The sequence below is a fragment of the Melanerpes formicivorus genome, unplaced genomic scaffold, assembly GCF_026170545.1.
Source record: "Melanerpes formicivorus ecotype bairdi unplaced genomic scaffold, bMelFor1.0.p_v2 SCAF_10, whole genome shotgun sequence".
Taxonomy (NCBI): Eukaryota; Metazoa; Chordata; class Aves; order Piciformes; family Picidae; genus Melanerpes; species Melanerpes formicivorus.
The window spans coordinates 5,493,999-5,521,516 of record NW_027142362.1 but is presented as its reverse complement, the minus strand read 5'-3'; the positions used below and the strand labels follow the sequence as shown (position 1 = coordinate 5,521,516).

General features: G+C 54.5%; 1 protein-coding gene across 3 annotated transcripts in view; it reads left to right on the top strand.

Moving 5' to 3' along the window:
- NTRK3 (neurotrophic receptor tyrosine kinase 3) overlaps positions 1 to 27,518 on the top strand; it is a 287,748-nt gene that overhangs the window by 27,665 nt on the left and 232,565 nt on the right. For all 3 annotated transcript variants that reach the window (XM_068143397.1, XM_068143396.1, XM_068143398.1), the window contains exons 2-3: positions 19,910 to 19,984; positions 21,254 to 21,325. In XM_068143397.1, coding sequence (XP_067999498.1) covers positions 19,910 to 19,984; positions 21,254 to 21,325 — 147 coding nt within the window. The remainder of the gene's footprint in view (positions 1 to 19,909; positions 19,985 to 21,253; positions 21,326 to 27,518) is intronic.

Genomic DNA, 27,518 nt, shown 5'->3' with positions numbered 1-27,518 from the left:
AGACTCGAGGTGAGGAGGAAGTTCTTCACCGAGCGAGTCATTCGGCATTGGAATGGGTTGCCCAGGGAGGTGGTTGAGTCATCGACCCTGGAGGCGTTCAAGGGGAGATTGGACGTGGCACTTGGTGCCATGGTCTAGTCATGGGGTCTGCGGTGTCAGGTTGGACTCGATGATCCTCGAGGTCCTTTCCAACCTGGGTGATACTGTGATACTGTGATACTGTGATACTGTGATAAAGTTGTCAGGGTTGGAAGGGAGCTCAAGGCTCAGCCAGATCCAACCCCCCTGCCATGGGCAGGGACACCTCACACTACAGCAGGTTGCTCACAGCCACAGCCAGCCTGGCTGCAAACACCTCCAGGCAGGAGGCTTCCACCACCTCCCTGGGCAGCCTGTGCCAGGCTCTCACCACCCTCATGGGGAGGAACTTCTTCCTCACATCCAATCTGGATCTACCCATTTCTAGTTTTGCTCCATCCCCCCCAGTCCTATCACTCCCTGACCCCCTCAGAAGTCCCTCCCCAGCTTTCTTGTAGCCCCCTGCAGATACTGGAAGGCCACAATTAGGTCTCCTCAGAGCCTTCTCTTCTCCAGACTGAACAGCCCCAGCTCCCTCAGGCTGTCCCCATAGCAGAGGAGCTGCAGCCCTCCGCTCATCTTCATGGCCCTTTTCTGCACCTCCAGATCCTTCCTGTGCTAGGGGCTCCAGATCTGGTCACAGTACTCCAGGTGGGGTCTCACCAGGGTGGAATAGAGGGGGAGGATCACCTCCCTTGCCCTGCTGGCTGTGCTGCTTGAGGTGTGCTGAAAGCTTTGTGGCATGATGAGGTTATGAGAAGTTGTTTTCTTGGGCTGTGCTTTTGTTTTCACTGTTGAGGGTGGTCCCTGCTCCGTTGCTGAGGTCACCCTTTGGCCATAGAGGATGAAAGGACTATGGGAGCTTGGACTGCACAGCCTCTCACTTAGGAGGTGCTGCATGAGGGATGTGTGCTGGCAGAGCGTTGCAAGGGGGAGGTAGCAGTGTCACAGCATCACAGGCAGCTGGCTGCTCCTTCCCTGGCTCCAGCCTGGCTTTGCTGTCCCTGGTGCAAGCAGGGCCAGTTTGGGGCTGTCTTGCTTTTGTAGAGAGGCCTTCTGCTCTGCAGGCAGCTTTGCCTGTAACTCCTTCTAACCAGAGCCCCTCAAAAGTGGGGAGCAAACTGTTTTGGGCTGGTACAGTGAGATTTCTGCCATCAGGGAGCAAGAGAGGCTCTGTGTCCCCTAGCCACGGGACAAAGCTGTCAGAATGGGAAGCATTTTGGCTGCTGCTTTGTGCTTTAGGTCTGGAACTCATTAAATCTGGATGGGAAAGGACAGTTCCAGAGTGCAGGCTCATAGTTACAGCATCTCTGGCCAAGCCTGTATGGCCTGGTAACCTCTTGATCCTGTCCCTCTCTCTGGAGTGCATCCTCAACTCCTGGCAAAGCCTTCAAGCTTGGAGGCTGAAGATATGGATGGCTCCTGAGGTAGACATGCCCCTTGCAGTTTGATGCTTCCCCCTTTGCAGGTAGGCTTGAAAGCAGGGGGTGGGATGTGCTGGGTGCCAGCTCCACTGGCTTCATGTAGGGGCTGCTGGAGGAGGGTGGTGCAGCTTTGTCAGCATCAGTGTTGAATGATGGCAGATCCCCACTCCCTGAGATGTTCCTGGGGAAACCTCTAGAGCCTGCTTGTTGCCAAGCATGTAGTGATGCTGTGGAAGCAGTTTCAGGGGTGGTGGTCCATGATGAGAGCTGAGAAGCTGATGTGGCTGTCTACCACACAGCTCACAACCTCCTTACTGTGGCCCTAGGCTGGCATCAGGGTTAAACTGCTGTTTATAATAGGACAGAATTAAGCAGGTTGGAAGAGACCTTTGAGATCATTGAGTCCAACCTATCCCCCAACACCATCTCATCAACTAAACCATGGCACCAAGCACCTCAGCCAGGCTCTTCCTAAACACCTCCAGTGATGGTGACTCCACCACCTCCCTGGGCAGCACATCCCAATGGCTAATCTCTCTTTTTGGGAATCGCTTCTTAACATCCAGCCTAATCCTCCCCGGTGCAGCTTGAGACTCCACCACCTCCCTGGGCAAAGTGCTCTTGGGCTGGGGATGCCCTGGGGAGGGTTCTCAGCAGTGGCAGAGTCCTGTGTGTGCACCCTGCAGCTGGGAGAGCCTCCTGCTGCCGCTGCTCGTGGAGCTGCTGTTTGTCACGGGCTTGCCCAAGGTGATGGACACCAGCAGCTTGCACACAGCTGCTTGGCACAGCTGGAGGCGGGGGGGGGTCACATCCTCCCTCTCTCCTAGCCAGGTGGGGTTGGTGGAGTCGAGGGTGCTTAGCACTTGCCCCAAGTGCAGTGTCAGTGAGAAACACATCTCCCCCCTGCAGTGGGGCACTCGGTGCCCTCGTGGGCACTCAGCACCGCTGCCTGCCGCGGGGGAGATGCATTTCCTCCCCAGCTGGTCCCTGCTGCCTGGGGACCTCGCTCCATGCTCTGCTGGCACAGGATGCAAAGGCTCTGCCAGCGTTTCCAGCAAGGGATCTGCTCATGGTGTGGGAGCAGAATGCTTTGCTGCCAGGGCTCTCGGGTGGGGCTCCCCCTCAGTGGCTGGAATTGAGGGTGGGGGGCTCCCCCTAGGTGGCTGAAGAGTAGGGGGGGGTGTGTATCCCCCTTGGTGGCTGAAGTTGCTTAGCCTGGAGAAGAGGAGGCTCAGGGAAGACCTCATTGCTGTCTATAACTCCCTGAAGGGAGGTTGTAGCCAGGTGGGGGTTGGTCTCTTCTCCCAGGCTACCAGCACCAGAACAAGAGGACACAGTCTCAGGCTGTGCCAGGGGAGGTTTAGGCTGGATGTTAGGAAAAAGTTCTTCCCAGAAAGAGAGATAGGCCACTGGGATGTGCTGCCCAGGGAGGTGGTGGAGTCACCATCACTGGAGGTGTGTAGGAAGGGCCTGGATGGGATACTTAGTGCCATGGTTTAGTTGATCAGGTGGTGCTGGGTGCTAGGTTGGAGCTGATCTCAAAGGTCTTTTCCAACCTGGCTAATTCTGTTCTATTTTCTTTTTCCTTCTTGTAATATATATCTTTCCCCCCCTGCTTCATCCCTGGGTGAATTGCATCTCCCTGCTCTTGACTTCCAGCTGGGTCTCACTCACCCATTGGTGCCCAGTGCTGCTTTAAGCTCAGGGTATATCCCCCCCAGGCTTGTGCAGCTTGGCCTAACCTCCAGTGCTGCCAGTTCCTAGGCACTGGTATCAACTGGGAGCCACAGGGAGTTTGGGCTGGTGCTGCTATGCTCCACCCATACTGATGAGGCTATTTCCATAGCAACTACAGCATTGCTCAAAGGGGAGATAGGGGAAAGATGTGAGAAACCCAACCCAACCCAGTTGAAAGCACTCCTGGGCAGCAGCTGTTGGTCACTTGTGTGGGGGCTGTCCCCCAGGAGAAGTCCCCTGGCTGGGTGTACTTTGTGGGGGATAGGATAGAATAGAATAGAATAAACCAGGTTGGAAGAGACCTTGTGGCCAGGCAGCTGTGATGCCCTCACCACCGAGAACAGGGGATCTGGAGCTGCTCCTTGGGCTGTGCTGCTTGGGGAGGGCTGGGATGCCCTTGGGGGGCAGCTGTGCTGTGGCTCTGGGGCTGGGGAAGGGGCAGGTTGTGTAGGGCCAGGCTGTGTGAAGATGGTGCCTGCTGTGGCTCTGGGGGTGTGCTGTGGCTCTTGGTGCCACAGCTGCTGGGGCACAGGGTGGTTTCCCAAGCTGGTGGCATCGTTGTGCTCATTGCTGCCAAGGGGATTCCAGCAGTGCTGGGGGCTGTGTCAGCTCAGAGCCTGGGGAGAGGGAGCTGCAGCCTCAGCCCTTGAGCATCACAGGGCTGCTTTGGCTCTGAGCTCTGCCAACTCCTCTGTCCTCCTCCTGCTTCCTTCTCTGCCTTGTGCTCTCACTGGGAGCCAGGGAAGCATCTAAAAGGGCTTCTTAGGTAGGGAGCTTAGGAAATGTGATGCTGGGCACAAGCTTTGCGTGGTGTTTAGGAGGAGCCTGGATGAGGCACTTGGTTGAGGTGATGAGATGGTGCTGGGTGATAGGTTGGACTCAATGATCTCCAAGGTCTTTTCCAACCTGGCTAATTCTCTATTCCGTAAGATCTGCTAATGAAGGACAGCTTGAGGTGGTGTGAGCAAAGCCTGCTGCTGAAGGATGGGGATGTCAGCCCCGGGTTAACGAGGTGCTCTGTGTTGGGCCAGCTGCAGTAACTCAGGCTGTGTGCTCCTGCCTTGCTCCTGATGGGAAGCAAAGCACAGTTGTTCCACAACGTGTTGTGAAGAGTGTCAGCCCACCTTTGGCCCTAGAGAAGGAGCAAAGGGCAGGGGCTTGGCTGAGGTGGTTGGGTTTGAAGTGCTGGCCAGCCCTGGCTGTGGGAGTTGCTGTCTGTCCAGGTGCTGGGCATGAGCAGAGGCTTCTCCATGATTCAGTTAGGGCTTTACCTGGAGGAAGAGCAGACTGAGCTGTGCTGTGAGGTAGAAGTGGTCCCAGCTATGCTGTTTGTGTAGCTGGATCAGCTCAGACACAACACCAGCCCCCTCAGCAGCAGCTCTGGCTGTCACTGTCTTCTCCTCTAACATTTCTTTCAAGGCACTTTCCTCCCCTCTCCCCCCATTTATATGAACAAAGTCAAGAGCTGGGAGAGGAGCTTTAAAGTGTCTGTTCCTTCCCTGCTCTTCTTGCTTCCCTTCCCTGCCTCCTCCTGCCTGTGTCATGTTTAGAGGCGTGCTGGTTAGCTTTTCCTTTTCAGAGCCAGATGCCTCCCCCCAAAATCCCTGCTGTGCTGGGAAGCCTGGGGCTCTGAGTCTCCATGTCCTGATGTCTGCCTCTGCCTGCTCCTGGGTGATGCCTCTGCTCTCCCACCTCTGCCCCAGGAGCAAGCTGGTGTTTGGGAATAGATTGGGAGGGGGCAAAAGGGAGGAGGGGAGGTTTGGTTTGTTTGTTTTCCTGGTTTGGGAGAAGGGGTCTGACACCTTCCCATGGGTGATGGAGGAGCCCCTCCACTGCTGCTGGGGAGGGCAGGCAGAGCTGGCAGTGATTTATAAGGCTCTTTACCATGAGGGTGGTGAGAGACTGGCACAGGTTGCCCAGGGAGGTGGTGGAAGCCTCATCCCTGGAGGTCTTTAAGACCAGGCTGGATGTGGCTGTGAGCAACCTGCTGTAGTGTGAGGTGTCCCTGCCCATGGCAGGGAGGTTGGAGCTGGCTGAGCCTTGAGCTCCCTTCCAACCCTGACAACTCTATGACTCTACACAGGACCAGGGGGGTCGTGGTCATGGTCATGGCAGTTGGCTCAAACTAAACTCCATGGGAAGCTTGCCTGGTCCTTTGGCTTTACAGGGAGCAGGTGGTGGGCTGGGCAGCCAGAAGCCATGGAGGTAACAGGGACACCCTGGCAAGTCTCCCTGCAGGTTGGAGCTCCTCTGGCCAGGGCCATCCTGAGCAGAGAGGCTGGGAGTCTGGCCTGAGGCCAGCCCAGCTGGGCATGGCAGCCCACTTGTTGGAGCTTCATCAGCATCTGAGGAGCCAAAGCACTGGTGAATCAATGCTCAGGCTCCCTGGGAGCTGTTTGGGAAAACAAACATTTTGTGGGAGCGGGGTCTGAGTCCAAGAGAGCTTGGCTCTTGCCTCCCCTTGCCTGGGCAGTGGCTTTCCTGGCCCTCAGGATGGGTGGGAAAGCTGGAAATGGGGATGAGCCCTGCTACAGGAGTGGTGGAGCTGTGGGGAGGGAATGGAGGAGGGTGAAGCAGGATGGGGAAGTGAGGGAGGGTTCTGGATTCAGCCACCAACTGGCCATGGGACAGAGAGGGGACACAGGCTCTGCTCACTTGCTCCCTGGGATAGGACAAGGGGCTATGGATGTAAGCTGCAGCACAAGAGCTTCCACCTCAACACAAGGGGGAACTTCTTCACTGTAAGGGTCACAGAGCACTGGAGCAGGCTGCCCAGAGAGGTTGTGGAGTCTCCTTCTCTGGAGACTTTCAAGCCCTGTCTGGATGTGTTCCTGTGTGACCTGTGCTGGATTCTATGCCCCTGCTCTAGCAGGGGGTGTTGGACTCCATTATCTCTTTGGGTCCCTTCCCTCCCCTGACATTCTGTGACTGGGCAGAAGCAAAGGGACCCTTTGGCACCTGTGGTTTGCTGCTCCAAGGTCTGTTTTCTGTGCTGCTTTTGGAACCCGGGCACGGGGAGCAGTGGGAAGGACCTGCCCCCAAATGTGCAGCTCCACTGAAACAGGATTTGAGCTGAAGCTGCTGTGGATGTGGGAAAGCTCCCAAATGTAGGCTGCCCTGGAGCCTGTGGTTTTGGAAAGCATTCCTGTGGCTTTGTGTGGGAGGGTGGCAGCAGGCAGGGTCAGGGCAGTCAGCAGGTCTGGGCTGAGGACCTCGGCAGCCCCATCCCTGCCACAGCATTTGTGCAGCTCCATCTCTGGCTCTTGTGTCTGCTCTTGCTGGACTCTGACTCCCTCCCCCTCCTTCCCAGCACTGTACATCACTGCAACAGCCACTTCGTGAGAGGTTTTATTTCCTCCTTTTCCAGCTCCATCCATTTTCCTGTCTTCAAGCCCAGCATGAGGTGCAGTGCCTGCCTGTCCCTGGCAGAGCTCCCTTCTGGGTCCTAGCTGAGCTAATGTGCTCTGTCAGGACATCATCCTACAGCATGCAGAATACAGAATTAACCAGGTTGGAAAAGACCTTGGAGATCAACCTAGCACCCAGCACCATCTGATCAGCTAAACCATGGCACCAAGTGCCTCACCCAGGCTCTTCCTAAACACCTCCAGTGATGGTGACTCCACCACCTCCCTGGGCAGCACATTCCAGTGGCCAATCTCTCTTGCTGGGAAGAACTTCTTCCTCACCTCCAGCCTAAACCTCCCCTGGTGCAGCTTGAGACTGTGTCCTCTTGTTCTGGTGCTGCTTGCCTGGGAGAAGAGACCAACCCCCACCTGGCTACAACCTCCCTTCAGGGAGTTGCAGACAGCAAGAAGGTCTCCCCTGAGCCTCCTCTTCTCCAGGCTAAGCAACCCCAGCTCCCTCAGCCTCTCCTCACAGGGCTGTGCTCCAGACCCCTCCCCAGCTTCGTTGCCCTTCTCTGGACACCTTCCAGCATCTCAACATCTTTCCTGAGCTTGACCCTTGCCAAGGCCCTGGGAGTTTTCAGGGGGCTCTTTTCCACCAGAGGCTCTCTGTCACCACCCTCTACAAAGAGTTTGTTTCCTGCCAAGCTGAACTCTGGTGATCCTTTACCTTTGGTAGACCTCCTTGTCTTGCTGCTGTGTGGAGGCACTGTGCTCTCCAGCTGCCTCTTGGAGCAGAGCTTGGCAGCTCTGCCTGCCTCTATCAATTTATATATTTTAATTTCTGGAAAGCCCTGGACCCCATTTGGGGATGGAAGGAAGCTGACCTCCAGTTTGTTGTTCCAGAGAGAGTTTAATAAGGCAGAATGTGCTTCCTGAAGGCCATTTTTTTTTTTTTTTGGCCAGGGTGCTGCTTGCTCTCTAAAATGCCATTTGATCTTTAAAAGACCACAAAATGCTGCACCCTGCTGCCTGGCACTGCCTATGGAATCCCCTGGATGAAAGCAGCTTTTCCTTTGGCATGGCAGCTGCCTGGGGTGCCTGCTTAAATAGAATGGGAGCTCTGTTGGTCTTCTGTACCTGTACAGATAGCAAAGGGTGCTGCCTCACCTTCAGCTTTGTGCTGGGTGGGGGAAAACTCCCAGGGGAATTGGTTTGCTCTTGGGGAGGGACTTTTGAGGGTGTCAGGGAGGGATAGGACTGGGGGGAATGGAACTAAAATAGAGATGGGTAGATTGAGATTGGATGTTAGGAAGTAGTTCTTCCCCAGGAGGGTGGTGAGAGCCTGGCACAGGTTGCCCAGGGAGGTGGTGGAAGCCTCCTGCCTGGAGGTGTTTGCAGCCAGGCTGGATGTGGCTGTGAGCAACCTGCTGTAGTGTGAGGTGTCCCTGCCCATGACAGGGGGGTTGGAACTGGCTGATCCTTGAGGTCCCTTCCAACCCTGATAATTCCCTGATTCTAAGGCAGCCTACAGCAGCTGGGAGGAGCTGTGGTGATGGGCAGGCAGCTGGGGCTGAGCCAGTAGCCCAGCCTGTATGCAGAGATGTTCAGGGGTACTGTCCCCTCCACCCTGCTCCCTGTGCAGCCCTTGAGCTTTTCCTCCTGAAGCTTTTGCTCTGTTGCACATCTCTGAGGAATGAGGGTGGTTGGTTGGTTTGCTTCTCAGTACTGGGGTGATCTCAGACACCTCAGCTCTTGCTCAGGACTCCATGGCTGCTTTCTCCCAGCACTAGCTGAGGCATAGTGATGAGATATTAAGGAGGGTTTTTTTGTGATGGCAATTGCACTGCTGCCCACAGCACTTCTCCAGCTCTTTCCACTTGCTTCTGCCTTTCTGAAAGCAACTGGCTGGACATAACTCTTCCTGCCCTGAAAAACCTTGGCTGTAGTGTGTGGTAACAGGAACATACTGCTGCCTGGGTGCTGCAGCAATCTGTCCATGCTGGGCCCAGGCAGCTCCCTGTCTTCTAGTAATACTGACACATTGTCCCTGGAAGGGATGCTCTCTGCTCCAGAAGTCACTGGCCAGAGCTGGTGCAGGATGTGGCAGCTGTCCTGGGGTGAACTGAAGGCTTCTGGAGGTTAAGCAGAGGAGTCCCTTCTCAAACACCTCCAGGGGCATTGACCCCACCACCTCCCTGGGCAGCACACTCCAATGGGCAATTTCTCTCTCTCTGGGAAGAATTTCCTCTGAACCTCCCCTGACACAGCTTGAGGCTGTGTCCTCTTGTTCTGCTGCTGGTTGCCTGGGAGAAGAGACCAACCCCCCCCTGGCTACAACCTCCCTTCAGGGAGTTGTAGAGAGAACAAGAAGGTCTCCCCTGAGCCTCCTCTTCTCCAGGCTAAGCAACCCCAGCTCCCTCAGCCTCTCCTCACAGGGCTGTGCTCCAGACCCCTCCCCAGCCTTGCTGCCCTTCTCTGGACACATTCAAGTATCTCAATGTCCTTCTTAAACTGAGGGGCCCAGAACTGTTGAGACCCCACTCTGCAGCAGCCCATGCATGGCTGTATCCTTCCCACCCACTCCCCAGCCAAGGGCACCAGGGGGGCTTTTCCCTTTGCCCAACTCCATCTGGTTTGGATCGTTGGGTTGGATGTTGCCCCCCCGGGATGGGGACTTGTGTCCTCTGCAGCACTGGTGTGCCCTGCACAGCCTGGGCAAGAGGAGCAGCTCTGCCAGTGCAGAGGGAGCTGTGTCACAGTGCTGTGTTTTATGGTCATTACCTTGACAAATCCCAATTACACTGCAGGGTTCTGCTCATAACTGTTCCTGCAAAGCTGGATTTGCTTTCTCTCCCCCCTCTTCTCCCACCCCTTCCCCCCCCCACTGACCTCAAATTATCCTTAAGGGTGCCAAGTTAGCCACTGCTGGGTGACTTTTCCATGCATTGTTGGGAAGGGGAAGCCCACTTTAAATGGAGACAGCATTGCCCTTGTAAGTCTTTATTCAGCTGTGCTTGCCTTTAATGCTCCGTTACCAATTCACTTTTATACCTTCCATATTGAGGGAATCAAGGCCTTCCTGCCTCTGCTTATTAAATATAGGCAATAAGTGCCTTTAAAATACTCTGAGAGGTGGCTGGGTCCTTTATGGCTTCCTCAGCCCTGCATGGGCTGTAAGGGATGGGTGAAAGGAGCTGGCAGTCCCCACCGTAGCAGCGCTTTGCCCTGGGGGTGCCAGGGCTGTCCCTGGCTTTCCAAGCCTTCAGGGCTTCCCAGCACCCTCTGCAGTAGCTCTCCTGGGAGGAGGCAGATCATAGTATCAGTCAGGGTTGGAAGGGACCACAAGGATCATCTAGTTCCAACGCCCCTGCCATGGGCAGGGACACCCCACACTAGATCAGCCTGGCCAGAGCCTCATCCAGCCTGGGCTTAAACACCTCCAGGGACGGTGCCCCAACCACCTCCTTGGACAACCCATTCCAGATCTTGCTGGGCAAATGTTTTAAGGGGCATCTTCTCTCTCTTCTCCCCTTGCAACCAAACTCCTGTTTGCATGGTGTGGAGCTGGCATGCCAGGAGGCTTGTTTCTAGTGCTAAATCTATCAGGTAATTGAAAGTGAATGCTGCTGCTTGGATGGTGGAGGTGTGATGTGCCTGGATGGCAAATCAATGTTCTTGTTGCCCTACCAGAGAGAGGAGTCAAACACTCCTGCCTGCCTTTCTTGTGGATCTACCTGTGTGTATGCTCTGGTCTGCTGAGACCATCACTGCCAGTATTGCATCCAGCTCTGGTGTCCACTCAGGAGGAGGACACAGAGCTGGTGGAGTGAGTCCAGAGGAGGCCACAAGGATGAGCCAAGGGCTGGGGCACCTCTGCTATGAGGACAAGCTGAGGGAGCTGGGGGTGTTCAGCCTGGAGAAGAGAAGACTCCAGGGGGACCTTAGAGCTGCCTTCTAATAGCTGAAGGGATCCTGCAGGAAGGCTGCAGAGAGACTTTTCCTGAGGGTGTCTAAAGACAGGACAAGGGGGAATGGTTTGAAGCTGAGGGAGAGCAGGGTTTGAGTGGAGCTGAGGAAGTTCTTCAGTAGGAGGGTGGTGAGACTCTGGAATAGGCTGCCCAGGTTGGTTGTGGATGTCTTCTGCCTGGGGGTGTTGAAGACCAGGCTGGATGAGGCCTTGAGTCAAGTTGAGAGGTGTCCCTGTCCATGGCAGGGAGGATGGAGCAATTGATCTCTGAGATGCCTTCCAACCTGAGCCATTCCATGATATATCTCTGTGTACAGCTGTGTGCTGTGGGGTGCTGCCTGCTTGCTGGTGCACAATTGATTTGCTGCTGAGCATCCGAACCCAAGCCATGGCACTGGGGTGGCACGGCTCTGATGGGGATGTGAAGGGAGCTGATGACAGCCTGCTGGGAGGTCCCTCCCCTCTGGTCTGGACCAGGGAGGTAGGTTTGGGCGGCAGATGTGTGCACAGCACATGCTTTGGGATACTTGGTGCTGATTGAGTACCTTTTCTTAAGCTGCTGACCGTGGCCCTTGAAAAGCTGAGGGAGATTAGCTCAATGTTATCCCTGTTGTGTGAGCAGGGCGAAGGAAGGCCAGGCACATTAAACAGCCTCGAGCTAATCACTTGCTAAATTGGCACAAGAGGCTGTTTTTCACCTCTGCCTGATGCACGTGGGATGAAATGAGCGTGACTGTGCTTAAATCCCAGCGGATGTTCCAGCCTCCCTTGCTGCCTCGGCACTGGGCTGCCAGGGGGGCAGTGCAGGCTGGCTGTGTGGTCTCTAGAAGGTGCCAAACTCCTTCTGGGAATGAAAGAAATGGCCATTCTCATGGCCTCAATGGCTGCCATTTCCCTACCAGCAAGCCCAGCAAGGTTCTGCTATTTCTGGAGACCACTTTGCAACCCAAACCCTGTGGCTTGGTGACCAAACAAAATTGCTGATGTCTGTGATGCGAGGACCAACATCACAGAATCATTCAGGTTGGAAGAGACCCTCAGGATCACCAAGTGCAACCTTACTGTGCAGTGTCCTGGGATTGGCAACCCTAACTTTTTAAAGGCATAGCCTGAAACTGTCACAGATATGATGCTTGTGAGCTGCAGAACCTGGCAAAGAGGGGTTCAGGCTTCACAAGTGTGCCCTGAGCTGGGATGCAGCAGGCAAGCTGACTGCAGTGGTCTCCATGGCTTTCAACAGGTTGTAGGTAGATGGAGGCTGAGATATGATGGAGGGTTGGCCTCTAAAGTTAGCCTTTGTCAGGCTGACCCCAGGTTTTCCTGTTAAAAGGCAACTGATCTTCAGCAGAGAGCTGACTTTTGTGGCCAGAGGTTAATGTGATGCTGCACTACATCATCAGTGGTTTGCTCTTCTGGAGGAGACAGAGGATAGCCCAGATGTTGTAAGTCTCAAGCTGTGCCAGGGGAGGTTTAGGCTGGAGGTGAGGAAGAAGTTCTTCACATAGAGATTTGCCATTGGAATGTGCTGCCCAGGGAGGTGGTGGAGTCACCATCACTGGAGGTGTTTAGGAGGAGACTGGATGGGGTGCTTGGTGCCATGGTTTAGTTGATGAGATGGTGTTGGATGATGGGTTGGACTTGATGATCTCCAAGGTCTCTTCCAACCTGGTTTATTCTATTCTGTCTTGGAGGTCTCCTCCAACTTAGCTGGTTCTATGATTCTAAGAGCTGGGTAATGGGCAAATGGTGGTGGGAGGTGTTGAAAGAGGAAATAATCACTGAGGATCCGTGGAAGTGATACTGGTTTCTGCTTTCCTTGAGGACAGGCTCTTCTCTGTTGTACCCTGTGGTAGGACAAGGGGCAATGGATATGAGCTACAGCACAGGAGGTTCCACCTCAACAGGAGGAGGAACTTCTTCACTGTGAGGGTCACAGAGCACTGAAACAGGCTTCTCAGAGGGGTTGTGGAGTCTCCTTCTCTGGAGACTTTCAAGCCCCATCTGAATGTGTTCCTGGGTGACCTGTGCTGGATTCTATGCTCCTGCTCTGGCAGGGGGGTTGGACTTAATGATCTCCTGAGGTCCCTTCCAGCCCCTAACATCCTGTGAGTGGCCCAAAAAGGCAGGAGGGTGCTCATGGGGTTTGCTGCTGAGACAGTGCTGTGGGAACACAAAATTGAGTTAGGCTGGCCAAGGGGAAGAGCTGCAGCAGTGAAACCAAGAGAGTCCACATGAGGTGGGCTGACTGCAAGTGTGGGTGCAGTGGGGCTTTTGCTGCCAGCTAGGGAATCCTGTCAGTTGGAAACAACCTGGTTGGGTAGAAGTCCTTGGTGAAATGCTCCACTCTGAGGTGAAAACATGCTTCCAGGCTGATGGGGCTGCAAGTCATGGTGTCTCCAGTGTACCTGGAGAACTGCTCATGCTGTTGGACAAGTGAGACTTCCCAGAGACTGCTCTCTGGTTTTTGGTCACCCTTATTCAAGGGAGGTGGGGAAAAGGAGTTAAGTAAGCTGATGAAGAAAATAGCATTAGAGTGTTTCTCCCAGTGCTCCTTGCTTAGGTCACCATGTGTGAGTGCCAGTTGTGCTGGGGCTGAAACCAGAAGCAAAATAACCTTGCCAGCAGGACTCTGCCTCAGCAACATATCTGCACCACTTCTGGGGCTTGAGTCAGGATCTGTTCAAGGCACTTGAGACAGTTTGCCTTGCACTTCATTGCTTGGTACAGACGTGCTGCCTTGGAAGAGCTGGCCTCCTGTAACTTATAAATGATAGCTGGGTGGGTCTGGCTTTGGCTGGTTGAGGGAAGAAGAAGAAATGCTGGGAAAGGAAAAGAGCTGCTTGAGCAAAGACAGTTTTGCTGTGAGAAAACAGCTGTAGAATGCTTGTGGGTAAGAAATGGGAAGGGCAGGGGAGTTCTGGTGCAGTGTTGTGGTGTGGATTGGGAGGGCAAAGCCCTAGCTGCTCCTAAGGTGGGCTTTGAGTGCTCTGTCAAGGGCATGGTATAAAGGCAGCTCTGCAGAGAAAGGAGACCTGGGCCAGCAGGACCCTCCAGGACAGGAAACACAGATTTGAACAGCCACCCCCTTCCCTCCATCTCTCCCCCACAAAAAAATGAGTGAGCACTCTCATCTGCTAGTGAGGCATCTCATATGGCCTCAATTAGAAGCTGGAAGTGGGTCTAGGTGGATGTGTAGATGGTGAGCTCTTCAGGGTTGGTGAGCTGCAGTGTTACTCCTAGAGCTGTTCCAAGAGGAGCAGCTCACCCCAATAACAACCAAGCAATGCCACAGCAATGTGTGCTCAGAGACGCTTGCATGGAGGAGGCAGTAACCCACTGGCTGTAAGTCAGCTCTCAACACCTGATTGCAGAGCCCAGGGCAGGGCTGGGAGCTGTCACATCTGTATTCAGCATGAAGTCAGCAGCCGTGCTCCTGCCAGCTCAATGAGCCGAGGCAGGGAAGAAGGGAAGGTCTCAGTCTCCAGCAGCAGCTGGGAGGATATAAAATGTCTAGAGTGAGCAAGACCTTGGAGAGAGAAGAGGGGGAGCTCACTGATGTACTGAAGGACATGAGAAGCTCAACAGGAGCCGCCAGTGTGCACTTGCAGCCCAGAGAGACAACCAGAGCCTGGGCTGCAGCAAGAGAAGCAGAGCCAGCAGGGCAAGGGAGGTGATTCTCCCCCTCTAATCTACTCTGGTGAGACCTCCCCTGGAGTACTGTGTCCAGTTCTGGAGCCTCTGTTACAGAAAGGATCTGGAGGTGCTGGAAGGTGTCCAGAGGGTTGGAGCTGCTCTGCTATGAGGACAGACTGAGGGAGTTGAAGCTGTTGAGTGTGGAGAAGAGAAGGCTCTGAGGTGACCTCACTGTGGCCTTCCAGGATCTGCAGGGGGCTGCAAGCAAGCTGGGGAGGGACTTTTGAGGGTGTCAGGGAGTGATAGGACTGGGGGGAGTGGAGCAAAACTAGAAATGGGTAGATTCAGATTGGATGTGAGGAAGAAGTTCTTCCCCATGAGGGTGGTGAGAGCCTGGCACAGGTTGCCCAGGGAGGTGGTGGAAGCCTCATCCCTGGAGGTGTTTGCAGCCAGGCTGGCTGTGGCTGTGAGCAACCTGCTGTAGTGTGAGGTGTCCCTGCCCATGGCAGGGGGCTTGGAACTGGCTGATCCTTGAGCTCCCTTCTGATCCTAACACTTCTGTGATTCTATGAAGAGGACCTGAAGTTCTAGGGCTGGAGCTTCCCTTGCTTGGTTGGTTGCTCTCCTGTGCAACCACTGCCAGTTCTGCAATCACAACTTGACTCCCTGGGATTTGTTTGGTTTAAAAAGTGGATTCAGGGGAACTCAGCCAGCACAAAGTTCCTCTGTGCTCTCCAAAGCAACAGGGAACCAAAGGAAATGTTGTTCTTGGTGTACCTTTGAGGTGCTGGTGAGCCAGAGTTGATCTGTCACTTCTGGGAGCAATGTGCCATTCCTGCTGGGCTGAAAAATCAGATTAAACAAAAAAAGGGAAAGAGCCATTTCTGGGAGTCCCAGAGATGGGAAGTGTCTGTGTAGCTTAAAGGACTCCAAGTCCCTTGCTAACTGTTCCCTTTATCGGGGAGGAGGCTATTTCCCTCTCTTGCCCTCTGTGTAAAGCAACTGCTGGGCAGGGGGAACATCCTCTGTGTGTGTTTATGTCCACTCCTGCTTCCCTTGTGTCTCACTTTCATTGAATCAGAGGATGGCTCAGGTTGGAAGGTACATCAGAGATCTCATTTGCTCCAATCTCCCTGCTATGGGCAGGACACCTCTCTGCTAGACTCAGCTGCGCAAGGCCTCATCCAGTGGTCTTCAGCATCCCCAGGGAGGAGGCAGCCACAACCAACCTGGGCAGCCTGTTCCAGAGTCTCACCACCCTCCTGTGGAAGAACTTTTTCCTTAGCTCCACTCTAACCCTGCTCTGCCTCAGCTTCTAACCATTCCCTCTTGTTCTGTCTCTAGACACCCTCAGGAAAAGTCCCTCTGCAGCCTTCCTGTAGGATCCTTTCAGGTACGGCAGGCAGCTCTAAGGTGCCCCTGGAGTCTTCTCTTCTCCAGGCTGAACACCCCCAGCTCCCTCAGCCTGTCCTCATAGCAGAGGTGTTGCAGCCCTTGGATCATCTTTGTGGCCTCCTCTGGACTCCCTCCACCAGCTCTGTGTCCTGCTCATGCTGGGGACACCAGAACTGGAGGCAGCAGTGTGGGTGTTGTGCCTCTGTTAACAAACCAAAGCACATCTGGCTCAGGAAACTCATGGGCATTGTTTGGGAGGCTGGAACACAAGCTGTGGAGGATGTGTTTGCAGTCTAGTGTAATGTCACTTCTGGAGGCCTTGACCATGGGGGGGGTGCCTCCAAGACCTCTGTGACCTAATGCTGAGTCATCAGAAAGTCATGCCTGTGCATGTTGCTGGGAACAAGCTCAGGTCTTTCTCTGCCCACATGGCTTTGAGTGCCAGGTCAAAAATAACCTGGGCTTTTTTTAGCAAACCCAATCAATAAAACAAGAGCCAATCTGGCTGCCACCTCCTTCCCAGCTGTGGTTGCTCCTTAGCTCCTGGCTCCAGGCTGCTCCATCCCTCTCCGAAGGTCATTGCTTGGGTCCCGTAGCTTTAGCATGCCCTGGTGGTAAACTCACATCATCCCACCCCTGCTTCGTGCCATGCTTGCTCTTTCTCTTCACAGAATCACCCAGGTTGGAAAAGACCTCAGAGATCATCAAGTCCAACCTATTACCTATCCCCTAACACCTCCTGACAGCTAACATGGCTCCATGCCTTTTTTTGGGCACCTCCAGGGATGGTGACTCCACCACCTCCCTGGGCAGCACATTCCAATGGCTTCTCCTTCTGGGAAGAACTTCTTCCTAACATCCAGCCTAACCCTCCCCTGGCTCAGCTTGAGACTGTGTCCTTGTGTTCTGCCAATGGTTGCCTGGAAGAAGAGACCAACCCCCACCTGGCTACAACCTCCCTTCAGGGAGTTGTAGAGAGCAAGAAGGTCTCCCCTGAGCCTCCTCTTCTGCAGGCTAAGCAACCCCAGCTCCCTCAGCCTCTCCTCACAGGGCTGTGCTCCAGACCTCTCTTAGAGGTCTTTTTCTTCTGGTATGTAGGAGTTGCAGATGGGAAGCAACTCAGTCCTGCAGTCTGGTGACCCAAGACCTAAACTCCCCTGCCCTGTATCAGAAGGGTTTCAGTGAGGTGGAAAATCTCCTGACTGACTCCTCCCAGCCTGTGTTTTGTCCTGCAGGCATTCAGGAGGGCTTTGGGCACCTGCAGGGAGCACACAGTGGCTGTAACCATGTCCTGTTTCTCGTCTGCCTGGGCCAGAGGCTCTCCAAAGCCATGAGCAGGTCACTGAGGTTTAGCTGTAGCTTTGTGCTGTCCTGTGGCGTCCTCATGCTAACCCCTCAGGGTCTGCAGGCAGTTATGGAACACTTGGAAAGCAGAGGAGACTCTTGTGGCTCTCTGCTTTTCTTGGATCTGCATGGTGAGAGCTGAGCAATATGTCTAGCTCTAGTCCAGGCTTTGTACTTTTCTTGGGCTGGATGTTGTTTGGAATATGGCTCAAACAGGTCTGTGTTCCTCTGCCATGTTCATTTGTCTGTTCCTGTCCAAGCACGAGGCACGGAAAGTGCTGGAGGAGGAGCATGTGGCCCCTGTGACTGCTCTGGAAGCTGTCAAAGGTCCCTCTTCTGCTCATCTTGTAGACCACCTCAGAGCCCTCCGAAGTTCTTGCCCAGAATCAGGGCACTGTGGAATGGTTCTCAGCGCTGGCTCATCACCCCAGCTCTGCACCTCTGGGAAGTGTTTCCCTCCTCCAGAGCCAAGTCTCAAGCCAGCTCTTGTGTCAAGGCAGATCTGAGCCTGGTCATTAATTTCAAAGTTAGGCTTCATTCACACATTGTCTGAGGGAAGCAGCCAGATGGTTTTGTTCTCCCTCTCAGCTCACTTTGAGAGAAGACCTCCTCCACCTGCTCTCCAGCAAAGCTCCTCTTGGAAAATATTTGTGTTTCTGGGTGGGAGGATGCCAGAGCTTCATCTGGGAGGAAGCTTTGAGTGGCCTAGAAGTGATTTAAGCTGGGGATGAGGACTGAGCTCCTTCCTCCAGCACACAGTGTGGCAGCTTGTTAGGGGGAGACCCACGGCCACGTCCAGCCGGCTCTGCTGCTGCCAGCAGCGCTCCTGTGCCGCTGATAACAGGGGACCCCATTCTCTGGGGCTGTCACTCTGTCACCTTTCCTGGCTCTAATATTTACTGAGTAATGGTCCTGCAGTGACAGATCTATTTCTGTTTTTGTTCTCTGGAACATACCTGCCAGAGTGCCCCAGGCAGCTTGAGGAACTCATAATAAAAGGCATGGTTTGCAAACCAAGCTTGCTGCTCTCCTGCTTGGCAGCACTGCCAGCCAGCAGAGACGAGGAGGCTCTTTGTCTCCTGGAGTAAGAGACCGGGTAAATGTGACTCTGGCTTTTCCTGCTCCCATTTAGGGCCTTCTTTATTTATGTATTTGCTTTTGAGTAGTTGTACTTGCATTCAGGCCTCCTGTGTGAGCTGTCTCCATCATGTCTCTGTTGTTTAACTAACCTGCAGGAGAGGGGAAATGACCTGGCTAAGGATGTCCAATGGATTGGTTGCACCTTCCACGCTTGAAACTTGGTCAAGCCATGTTACTGCTGTTGGTAGAACCATGGCAGTTGGCTTTCCTGAGTCACTGCAGGAGCAGAGTAACAGGCACCATGAGAAATGACTTGTTTGGGCAGCATGGTGCATGCTCTGTGTGTCTGAGGGTGGGGGGATGCTGAAGCCTGTGCAGGGCCAGTCCCAGCCCTGCTGCAAGAAGGTTGCTGTGTGTGTCTGAGGGTGGGGATGCTGAAGCCTGTGCAGGGCCAGTCCCAGCCCTGCTGCAAGAAGGTTGCTGTGTGTGTCTGTGGATGCTGAAGCCTGTGCAGGGCCAGTCCCAGCCCTGCTGCAAGAAGGTTGCTGTGTGTGTCTGTGGATGCTGAAGCCTGTGCAGGGCCAGTCCCAGCCCTGGTGCAGGAAGGTTGCTGTGTGTCTGAGGGTGGGGATGCTGAAGCCTGTGCAGGGCCAGTCCCAGCCCTGCTTGCTGTGTGTCTGAGGGTGGGGATGCTGAAGCCTGTGCAGGGCCAGTCCCAGCCCTGCTGCAGGAAGGTTGCTGTGTGTCTGAGGGTGGGGATGCTGAAGCCTGTGCAGGGCCAGTCCCAGCCCTGCTGCAAGAAGGTTGCTGTGTGTGTCTGAGGATGAGGATGCTGAAGCCTGTGCAGGGCCAGTCCCAGCCCTGGTGCAGGAAGGTTGCTGTGTGTGTCTGAGGGTGGGGATGCTGAAGCCTGTGCAGGGCCAGTCCCAGCCCTGCTGCAAGAAGGTTGCTGTGTGTGTCTGAGGATGAGGATGCTGAAGCCTGTGCAGGGCCAGTCCCAGCCCTGCTGCAAGAAGGTTGCTGTGTGTGTCTGAGGATGCTGAAGCCTGTGCAGGGCCAGTCCCAGCCCTGCTGCAAGAAGGTTGCTGTGTGTGTCTGAGGATGCTGAAGCCTGTGCAGGGCCAGTCCCAGCCCTGCTGCAAGAAGGTTGCTGTGTGTGTCTGAGGATGCTGAAGCCTGTGCAGGGCCAGTCCCAGCCCTGCTGCAAGAAGGTTGCTGTGTGTGTCTGAGGATGCTGAAGCCTGTGCAGGGCCAGTCCCAGCCCTGCTGCAAGAAGGTTGCTGTGTGTGTCTGAGGGTGGGGATGCTGAAGCTTGTGCAGGGCCAGTCCCAGCCCTGGTGCAGGAAGGTTGCTGTGTGTGTCTGAGGATGCTGAAGCCTGTGCAGGGCCAGTCCCAGCCCTGCTGCAGGAAGGTTGCTGTGTGTGTCTGAGGATGGGGGGATGCTGAAGCCTGTGCAGGGCCAGTCCCAGCCCTGGTGCAGGAAGGTTGCTGTGTGTGTCTGAGGATGGGGATGCTGAAGCCTGTGCAGGGCCAGTCCCAGCCCTGGTGCAGGAAGGTTGCTGTGTGTGTCTGAGGATGAGGATGCTGAAGCCTGTGCAGGGCCAGTCCCAGCCCTGCTGCAGGAAGGTTGCTGTGTGTGTCTGAGGATGGGGATGCTGAAGCCTGTGCAGGACCAGTCCCAGCCCTGGTGCAAGAAGGTTGCTGTGTGCGTCTGAGGATGCTGAAGCCTGTGCAGGGCCAGTCCCAGCCCTGCTGCAAGAAGGTTTTGGCTGAAGTCAGGTTGGAAGAAACTTGGAGCTGCGTGGTGGGACATGATGAACTGTGGCTGTGTGCTGTTCCTTGCACAGGCAGTGCAACCACCTGGTTGTGCCCCAGCTGAGCCTGTCTTTGTTCTCCACAGACACATAGAGAACTGGAAGAACTTGCAGACGCTGAACGCTGTTGACATGGAGCTGTACACAGGACTCCAGAGGCTGTGAGTATGTCCTGTGTGCTGGGGAGAGCAGCATGTGGGCAACTCCTTCCAGCACAGAGCTGTAGCTTCCCTCCATCTCCAGTCTTTCCACCCACCATGCTCAGAGCCTGTTTCAGCTGCTGGCTCTGCAAGGAGACTGTGCACAACAGAGATGAAGTGGTTTTGGTCTTTGCTGGGTCTGCGAGAGGGAAGATTGCTAGCTCCTGACAGCTCTGTCAACACACATCAATCCTGACCTCTCTTCTCCCCCACTTTTCTGGTTCTGGGCCTGTGCATTGTTCTGACTCATTTCAGCTCCACAATGTGAAATTCCAGCTGTCTCCACCGATCCTTCATTGCTGAGCTCTTGGTCCTCATTTAGCACAGTTGCCATCGTGGGGGTGCTGCACAGTAAGGGAATTGCATCTCCTTGCACAGCCCTCCAAGCACCAGGGCAGGCTGACATTGTGCCTCATGGAGGGGAAACTGAGGTCCATGGGGTGGAAGGGGCTTGCCAGGTGCTTGGGAAACTCGGCCAAGTGAGGGTACCACCCCATCTAGAACTCCACTATCTGGAGCTCTGAACACCCTGGGTGCTGCCTGCATGAGGTGCTCAGGGTTGATCAGAGACTCTGCTCAGGTGTTTCCCTGAGAGCTTTACATCAGATTCAGCTTGCCTGCAGGCTGGAGGAGAGGTGTGCTTTGCTGAGCACTTGATAACCAAGCCCCAGCAAGCTGCGCTCTTATCGCACACACATTGTTAGCAGGCTGGCTGCTGTTCCCCTCTCACCTAAGAAAGCAGCACTGGAGTGGGGAATACTTTTGCCTGCAGCAGGTATTAGTAAACCCTAGTCAAAGTGCTGGTGCAGCTCCAAAACAAGGTGGGAAGAACATTCCCCCTTCTAGTGTCCATAACTCCCTGCACAAAATGCCTCTCCTCATCAGAGGCACAAGCAGAAGGCTTTGAGGGGGGGGAGCTGATGGTGCAGAGGCTTCCATTTGCTCCTCCTGCTCTGGGTCACCTCAGCAAGCCTTGGTGGATGGGAGGGGGGAGTCTTGCCCAGCAGCCCCTCTGTGCTGAGCCTGTGCTGTCACCACACCAGCTGAAGCTGTGAAGTCCAATTTCCTCTTTGCTTGCCCTTCATAGAAGCTGTGTGGGGAGAGATGTGCCTCCTGGGTGGGTGGGGAGGGAGGCATGAGAGCCTCCAGCATACCTCAGCTGCTGAGGGTAGGATTTTAGGGCAGCTGTCATCCTTGGCTCCATCACTGCCCTTCTGCATCTCTTTGCAGGACAATCAGGAACTCAGGACTACGAAACATCCAGCCCCGCGCCTTTGCCAAGAACCCTCACCTGCACTACATGTGAGTGCCTCTGCTCCCTGGGCAAAGGACAGCCCCCAGAGTGGCTCCTCAGTGTCCATCTGGGAGAGCAGTGGGAGGGAAAGGGGATGCTGATGGGCAAGGAGAGGAAGGTGTGGTAAAGGAGGGGAGGAGGAAAAGCCAAGGCACAGAGAGCTGTGAGGGGGGAAAAGGACCTGGAGGTCCTAGAGGATGGAAGGTTGCCCACGAGGCAGCAGTGTGTTCTTGTGGCCAAGAAGGCTGATGGTGTCCTGGGGTGTGTTAGAAGGGCTGTGGTCTCCCTCTCTGGAAAGATTCCAGACCTGCCTGGATGAGTTCCTGTGTGATCTGGTCTAGGTGCCCCTGCTCTGGCAGGGGGGTTGGACTGCATGATCTCTTGAGGTCCCTTCCAGCCCCTACCACTCTGTGATGGGCCCCAGTACAGGATGGGGCAAGCTCCTGCTGGTGGGTTTCAGTGTCTACTAACTGGTCTGGTTTTGATCACCCCTCTAACAAACACTTGCTTGGTGAGCAGCCCTGCAGTTCCCTTTCTGCAGGGTTTGTTGGATGCCCCCATGCCCAGGAGGCAGCCAGAGCCTGCCCTACTCATCAGCTTTTAACCAAAAGGCAGGGTTTTTACAGAACAAACCCTGGGCCACAGGGCTGCCAGCTCTGCTTCTAATTGATTCCTTAAACTGACCTCTGCAGCTAGCCTGGGGTAGGGAGGTTTCTGTGCCACAAAGCTGGAGACCTGTTATCATGGGATGTTGTGTAAGTGTCCAGCTGCTGGAACATCATTAGCCAGCAGGTGCAGTCTCCTGGGGAATTCCCACATCCTTGAGGCCAAGGGCAGTGATTGCATTTCTGGATATGCATTTGCTGTTCCCAAGTGATAAAGGAAAGGCTGAACTTCAGGCCAGTGTGCAAGGCACTGCATGGATTGAAATAGAAGCATAGAATTGTCAGGGTTGGAAGGGAGCTCAAGGATCAGCCAGTTCCAACCCCCCTGCCATAGGCAGGGACACCTCACACTACAGCAGGTTGCTCACAGCCACATCCAGCCTGGCTGCAAACACCTCCAGGCAGGAGGCTTCCACCACCTCCCTGGGCAACCTGTGCCAGGCTCTCACCACCCTCATGGGGAGCAACTTCTTCCTCACATGCAATCTGAATCTACCCATTCCTAGTTTTGCTCCATTCCCCCCAGTCCTATCACTCCCTGACTCCCTCAAAAGTCCCTCCCCAGCTTCCTTGTAGCCCCCTTCAGATCCTGGAAGGCCACAATTAGGTCTCCTGGGAGCCTTCTCTTCTCCAGACTGAACAGCCCCAACTCCCTCTCTCTGTCCTCATATCAGAGGAGCTGCAGCCCTCTGTTCAACCTCGTGACCCTTCTCTGCACCTCCAGATCCTTCCTGTGCTAGAGGCTCCAGAACTGGACACAGTACCCCAGGTGGGGTCACAGCAGAGTAGGGTAGAGGAGAAGAATCACCTCCCTTGCCCTGCTGGCTGTGCTTCTCTTGCTGCAGCCCAGGTTCTGGCTGGCTTTCTGGGCTGCAAGTGCACACTGGTGGCTTCTGTTGAGCTTTTCATCCAGCAGCACCCACAAGCCCTTTTCTTCAGGGCTGCTCTCAAGTCAGTCACTTCCCAGCCTGTTAAAGTGACTCTGTCTGAGAGCTAACCCTCCTTAGCTCCTGTATAGATGTGGAAGGGGAAGAGAGGTTGGTGAGAGGCCCCAGCCATGAGCATGAGCTGTTGGGCTGCCTCAAGAGTGTGTGTAATCCTGCTTTTTGGAAACCAGTGCAGGGCAGCCACGGTGCATCCCTTGGAATAGAATAGAATTAACCAGGTTGGAAAAGACCTTTGGGATCATTGAGTCCAACCTATCACCCAACACCATCTAACCAACTCAACCATGGCACCAAGTGCCTCATCCAGGCTCTTCCTAAACACCTCCAGTGATGGTGACTCCACCACCTCCCTGGGCAGCACATGCCAACGTGAAGAACTTCTTCCTAACATCTAGCCTGAACCTCCCCTGGCACAGCTTGAGACTGTGTCCTCTTGGGTCTGAGTCGGTGGGTGCATGTGGCCATCGATATGGGCACGTCCCTGATGGAGGGAGATAGAAGCCACCTGCAGAGCAGGATAGATTTGCCTTTTGCTGTCTGCTGGGAGACTGAAAGCCCCCAAAAGCTTCCTTTTTGGCGAAGCTGTTAGAGTTGCTAAGTGACAGCAAAGTGCTCGCTAAACAGGAGATCTGCAGCACCGAAGGGCATGAATAGTTAAGGGACAGCAAAAGCCTTTTTGCAGTTTAAAGGAGTGTGTATTAGGTCCTCCTAAACCCTCCTTAATGCTGACCACTGGGATTTTCCCTGCTTCCTGCACTCTGGTTCTGATTTGTGAGGTTTGTCTGCTGTTTGCTGCCGTCGTTTGTTCCCGAGCAGCCTTCCCTCTCTATACCTCTCTTAATTGATTGGGATGTTTTTGTTTGTAATGGGGGATGGGTGTCAGTGGTGCTGTTTATTTCCCTAGCAGCTCAAGCAACTGACATTTGATTCCTGCTGAAATCCCTTTGGCTGTTGGAGGAGCCTAGGAGGCCGCGTAGGCTGGCTTGGGGGGCTGTGTGTGTGTGCACATCCAGTTGGTGTTGCTTCTTCCACGAGTGTTTGGGGTTCCTTTCTGTTTTCTGGCTGTGGAGATTACTTTTGAGTTTGGGAGGAATAAAGACCACAAAACAACCAACCCCACATCCATCTTGTGTCAAGAGTTGAGGCTGGTATGTGGTGATGAAATATGTGTTTGTTTACTGCTTGGGCCGTGTGAGATTGATCGTGTTCCTAACATCTTTCTTTCCTTGCCTTTTTGATGCCCGAGGCAAGTTCAGTGTATTATTTGCTTAGTGCTTGCCCACTGGGTTTTGATGCCGTGCCTGGGACCTGGCAGTGTGGGTAATTGCAAGGTGGATGTCCCCCGTGGTGGATGCCAAGCATCGAGACCTGGTGCGGTGCAGGGCTGGTGGCTCCCTCCTGCTCCCCAGAGGCTCTCCAGCCGCAGTGCCACTGCTCCCTGGCAGCCAGATTGCTTTTTCTGGGGGTGGGGGGAGGCTCTTGTGAGGCTTTGTGCAGCCTGGTGGGCACCTGGCGTGCCACCCAGGGTCCCCTCTATGGCCGTGGCACCCTGGAAGTGCACTGAGGTGCCTCCTCAGCCACTCTGCAGGCGCTGCCTCCTGGGGAGCTCAGCTTGCTGAAGGCCTGACGCGCTTTCTGCAGCGGCTGCTGGGGTGAGCCAGGGATAAAAGGATTAATGGAAATGTCACTCTGCTGGAAGGCTTGGGCAGCTGTACCGAGGTACAGGAGCTGACAGGAGCCAGGGATGCTGCCCCAGCTTCCTTGTGGTACGGCTGGCTGCAGCTGGATGGCTGTGGGGCTGGGGGCCTGTCGCCCCTACCTGTTGCCACTGCTTTCCTTTCTTCTTTGCTGGCTTTTGGGATGGTTGCAGGTGATAGCAAGTAACCAAGATGTCAAACATGTCTTATAAATGAGAGAGAAGCCTCACTGCCAGGGAGGGGTGGCCCTGGGTGGTCAGAGCCATGGGCTGAACACTTGCTGCAAGCTGGCTCTGAGCAGCCTCAGGCATTTCCCACGTGAAGCTTGGGTGCAAATCCTCAGGCCTCAAAAAGCTGTATTTGTCTTCTTCTCTCCCCATCTGGGTTAAATCCCTGCCTCCTCCTGAAGTGAGTTTTTCCCTGTGCCTTTCATCAAGGTTTCCTCCTCTCAGATGGGCCAGAGAGCTCTGCCTTCCCCCAGCAACTTCTATTTCTGGCCCTTCCTCTGTGCACATGCTTATCTTCAGACCCCAGCTGTGCAATCACAAGCAGATCACTTATCCCAGCTCTAATTGCAGGAGCTCAGGTTTGGGGGAGGGGGGTTGGTTAAGATAATGGTTCTGGATGAGGTTTGGCTCGGGATTTGTTTTGTTTCCCCCTTCCCCCTCACAGCCAGGGAAGAAAAGTGAGAAAGCCATGAAGGGACTGTTTAGCATTCAGCTGCCTGAGAGGTAGCTTCCAAAATGTCCCCCAAGTGCAGCCTGGCAGAGCTGTGCCAGTCCTTTAAGGTTTGAAATTAGCTGTGTAAGTGTAAGGGGCCTGAGGCCAAGCTAATCAGTGGAGGAGCAGTGGATGACTGGGAGCCAGAGGTCTGGATCTAGAAATAGCTTTGGATTCCTCTCCTTGAATGAGGAGAGTTAGGGCTCCATGGCTCATCTGATGGTTAGTGCTGTGAAGCCTACTGCTGATAGAGGCAATGAATCCAGAAGGTAACAGTGGGCTTTACAGTGTGGATCTACAGCTTCTGCTGGCACTTTAAAGAGGATAACTCACAGAATCATTCAGCTTGGAAAAGACCCTTGGGGTCATCAAGTCCAACCGTTAACCCTACTCTGCAAAGGTCACCCCTAAACCATAGCCCCCAAGCACCAGATCTAAATGACCTTTAAACACATCCAGGGATGGTGACTCAACCACCTCCCTAGGCAGCCTGCTCCAATGTCAACTCCTTCCAGGAGAAGTGGGATGGGGATGGATATTGTTCAGTGTCATTTTGTGCCCTCACTGAGTGTGGTCTCCCTGGGCAGAGTTGCATTGCTAGGTTCTTGGTCCCATTTCTGTGCAGCATTGTCAGCCCTTTGGCTAATACAGGGATTGCCCTGGATGCAAGGACCAGAAGGTCTAGGCTGTGGGAAACCCAAGATCTTGCAGGCAAGATTTGTGGAAGCTGGTTAGCAGGCAATGCAGGTGGCCCTAGGAAATGCTTGGTGTTTCTAGAAGGTGTTTGGCTTGAGGCTCTGCAAGAAAACCTTTGGATGATGTGGTTCCTGAGTTTGAGACACACAAACCATCTGAATACTTCTTTACTGTGTTGCTGTGTTGAGCACAGCTTACTGAGGGGAAAAGGTCTTTCCTACTCCCACTCTTCCTGTCCTCCTAATAACACCAGGATGCTTTGGACTATTTATTTGGGCTTGATGGAGGATTGTAAGTCATGAGGATATCAATGTCCTACAGGTATAATGAAAAGAGGCAGAGGAAGAGTTGTGAGGTGCCCCTGCCTGTGGCAGGGACTCTCTGCTACTCATAGAATGGCTTAGGTTGGAAGAGCCCTGAGAGATCATCTACTCCAACCTCCAACCAGGTCTAAGGCCTCTCCCAACCCAACCCAAGCCGTTCTGTGGGGACCTCTGCAGGTCTCTCCCAACCCAAGCCATTCTGTGAGTGCCTCTGCAGGTCTCTCCCAACCCAAGCCGTTCTGTGAGGACTTCTGCAGGTCTCTCCCAACCCAAGTCATTCTGTGGGGACCTCTGCAGGTCTCTCCCAACCCAAGCCGTTCTGTGGGGACCTCTGCAGGTCTCTCCCAACCCAAGCCGTTCTGTGGGGATTTCTGCAGGTCTCTCCCAACCCAAGCCGTTCTGTGAGGACTTCTGCAGGTCTCTCCCAACCCAAGCCGTTCTGTGGGGACCTCTGCAGGTCTCTCCCAACCCAAGCCGTTCTGTGGGGACCTCTGCAGGTCTCTCCCAACCCAAGCCGTTCTGTGGGGATTTCTGCAGGTCTCTCCCAACCCAAGCCGTTCTGTGAGGACCTCTGCAGGTCTCTCCCAACCCAAGCCGTTCTGTGGGGACCTCTGCAGGTCTCTCCCAACCCAAGCCGTTCTGTGGGGACCTCTGCAGGTCTCTCCCAACCCAAGCCGTTCTGTGGGGACCTCTGCATGTCTCTTCCAACCCAAGTCATTCTGTGGGGACTTCTGCAGGTCTCTCCCAACCCAAGCCGTTCTGTGGGGACTTCTGCAGTTCTCTCCCAACCCAAGCCGTTCTGTGGGGATTTCTGCAGGTCTCTCCCAACCCAAGCCGTTCTGTGGGGACTTCTGCAGGTCTCTTCCAACCCAAGCCATTCTGTGGGGACCTCTGCATGTCTCTTCCAACCCAAGCTGTTCTATGAATAATAAAGGTGGTTGTAGTGCCTTGTAAGGAAGAATAAAACATTGTCCCATCCCTGGAAAGTTGTCAGGAGAGCTCAGTATCCCAGAGCACCAGGAATCAGTGCACAGGAGAGGCCAAGGAGCCGGTTTGCTGCTGGCCAGAGCATCCAGGCCTTGCTGGCTGTGTGACAGCAGAGCTGAGCATGCAGAAGAGTAGGCTCCTCGCAGGTTGTGCTAGGCAAGCTGGC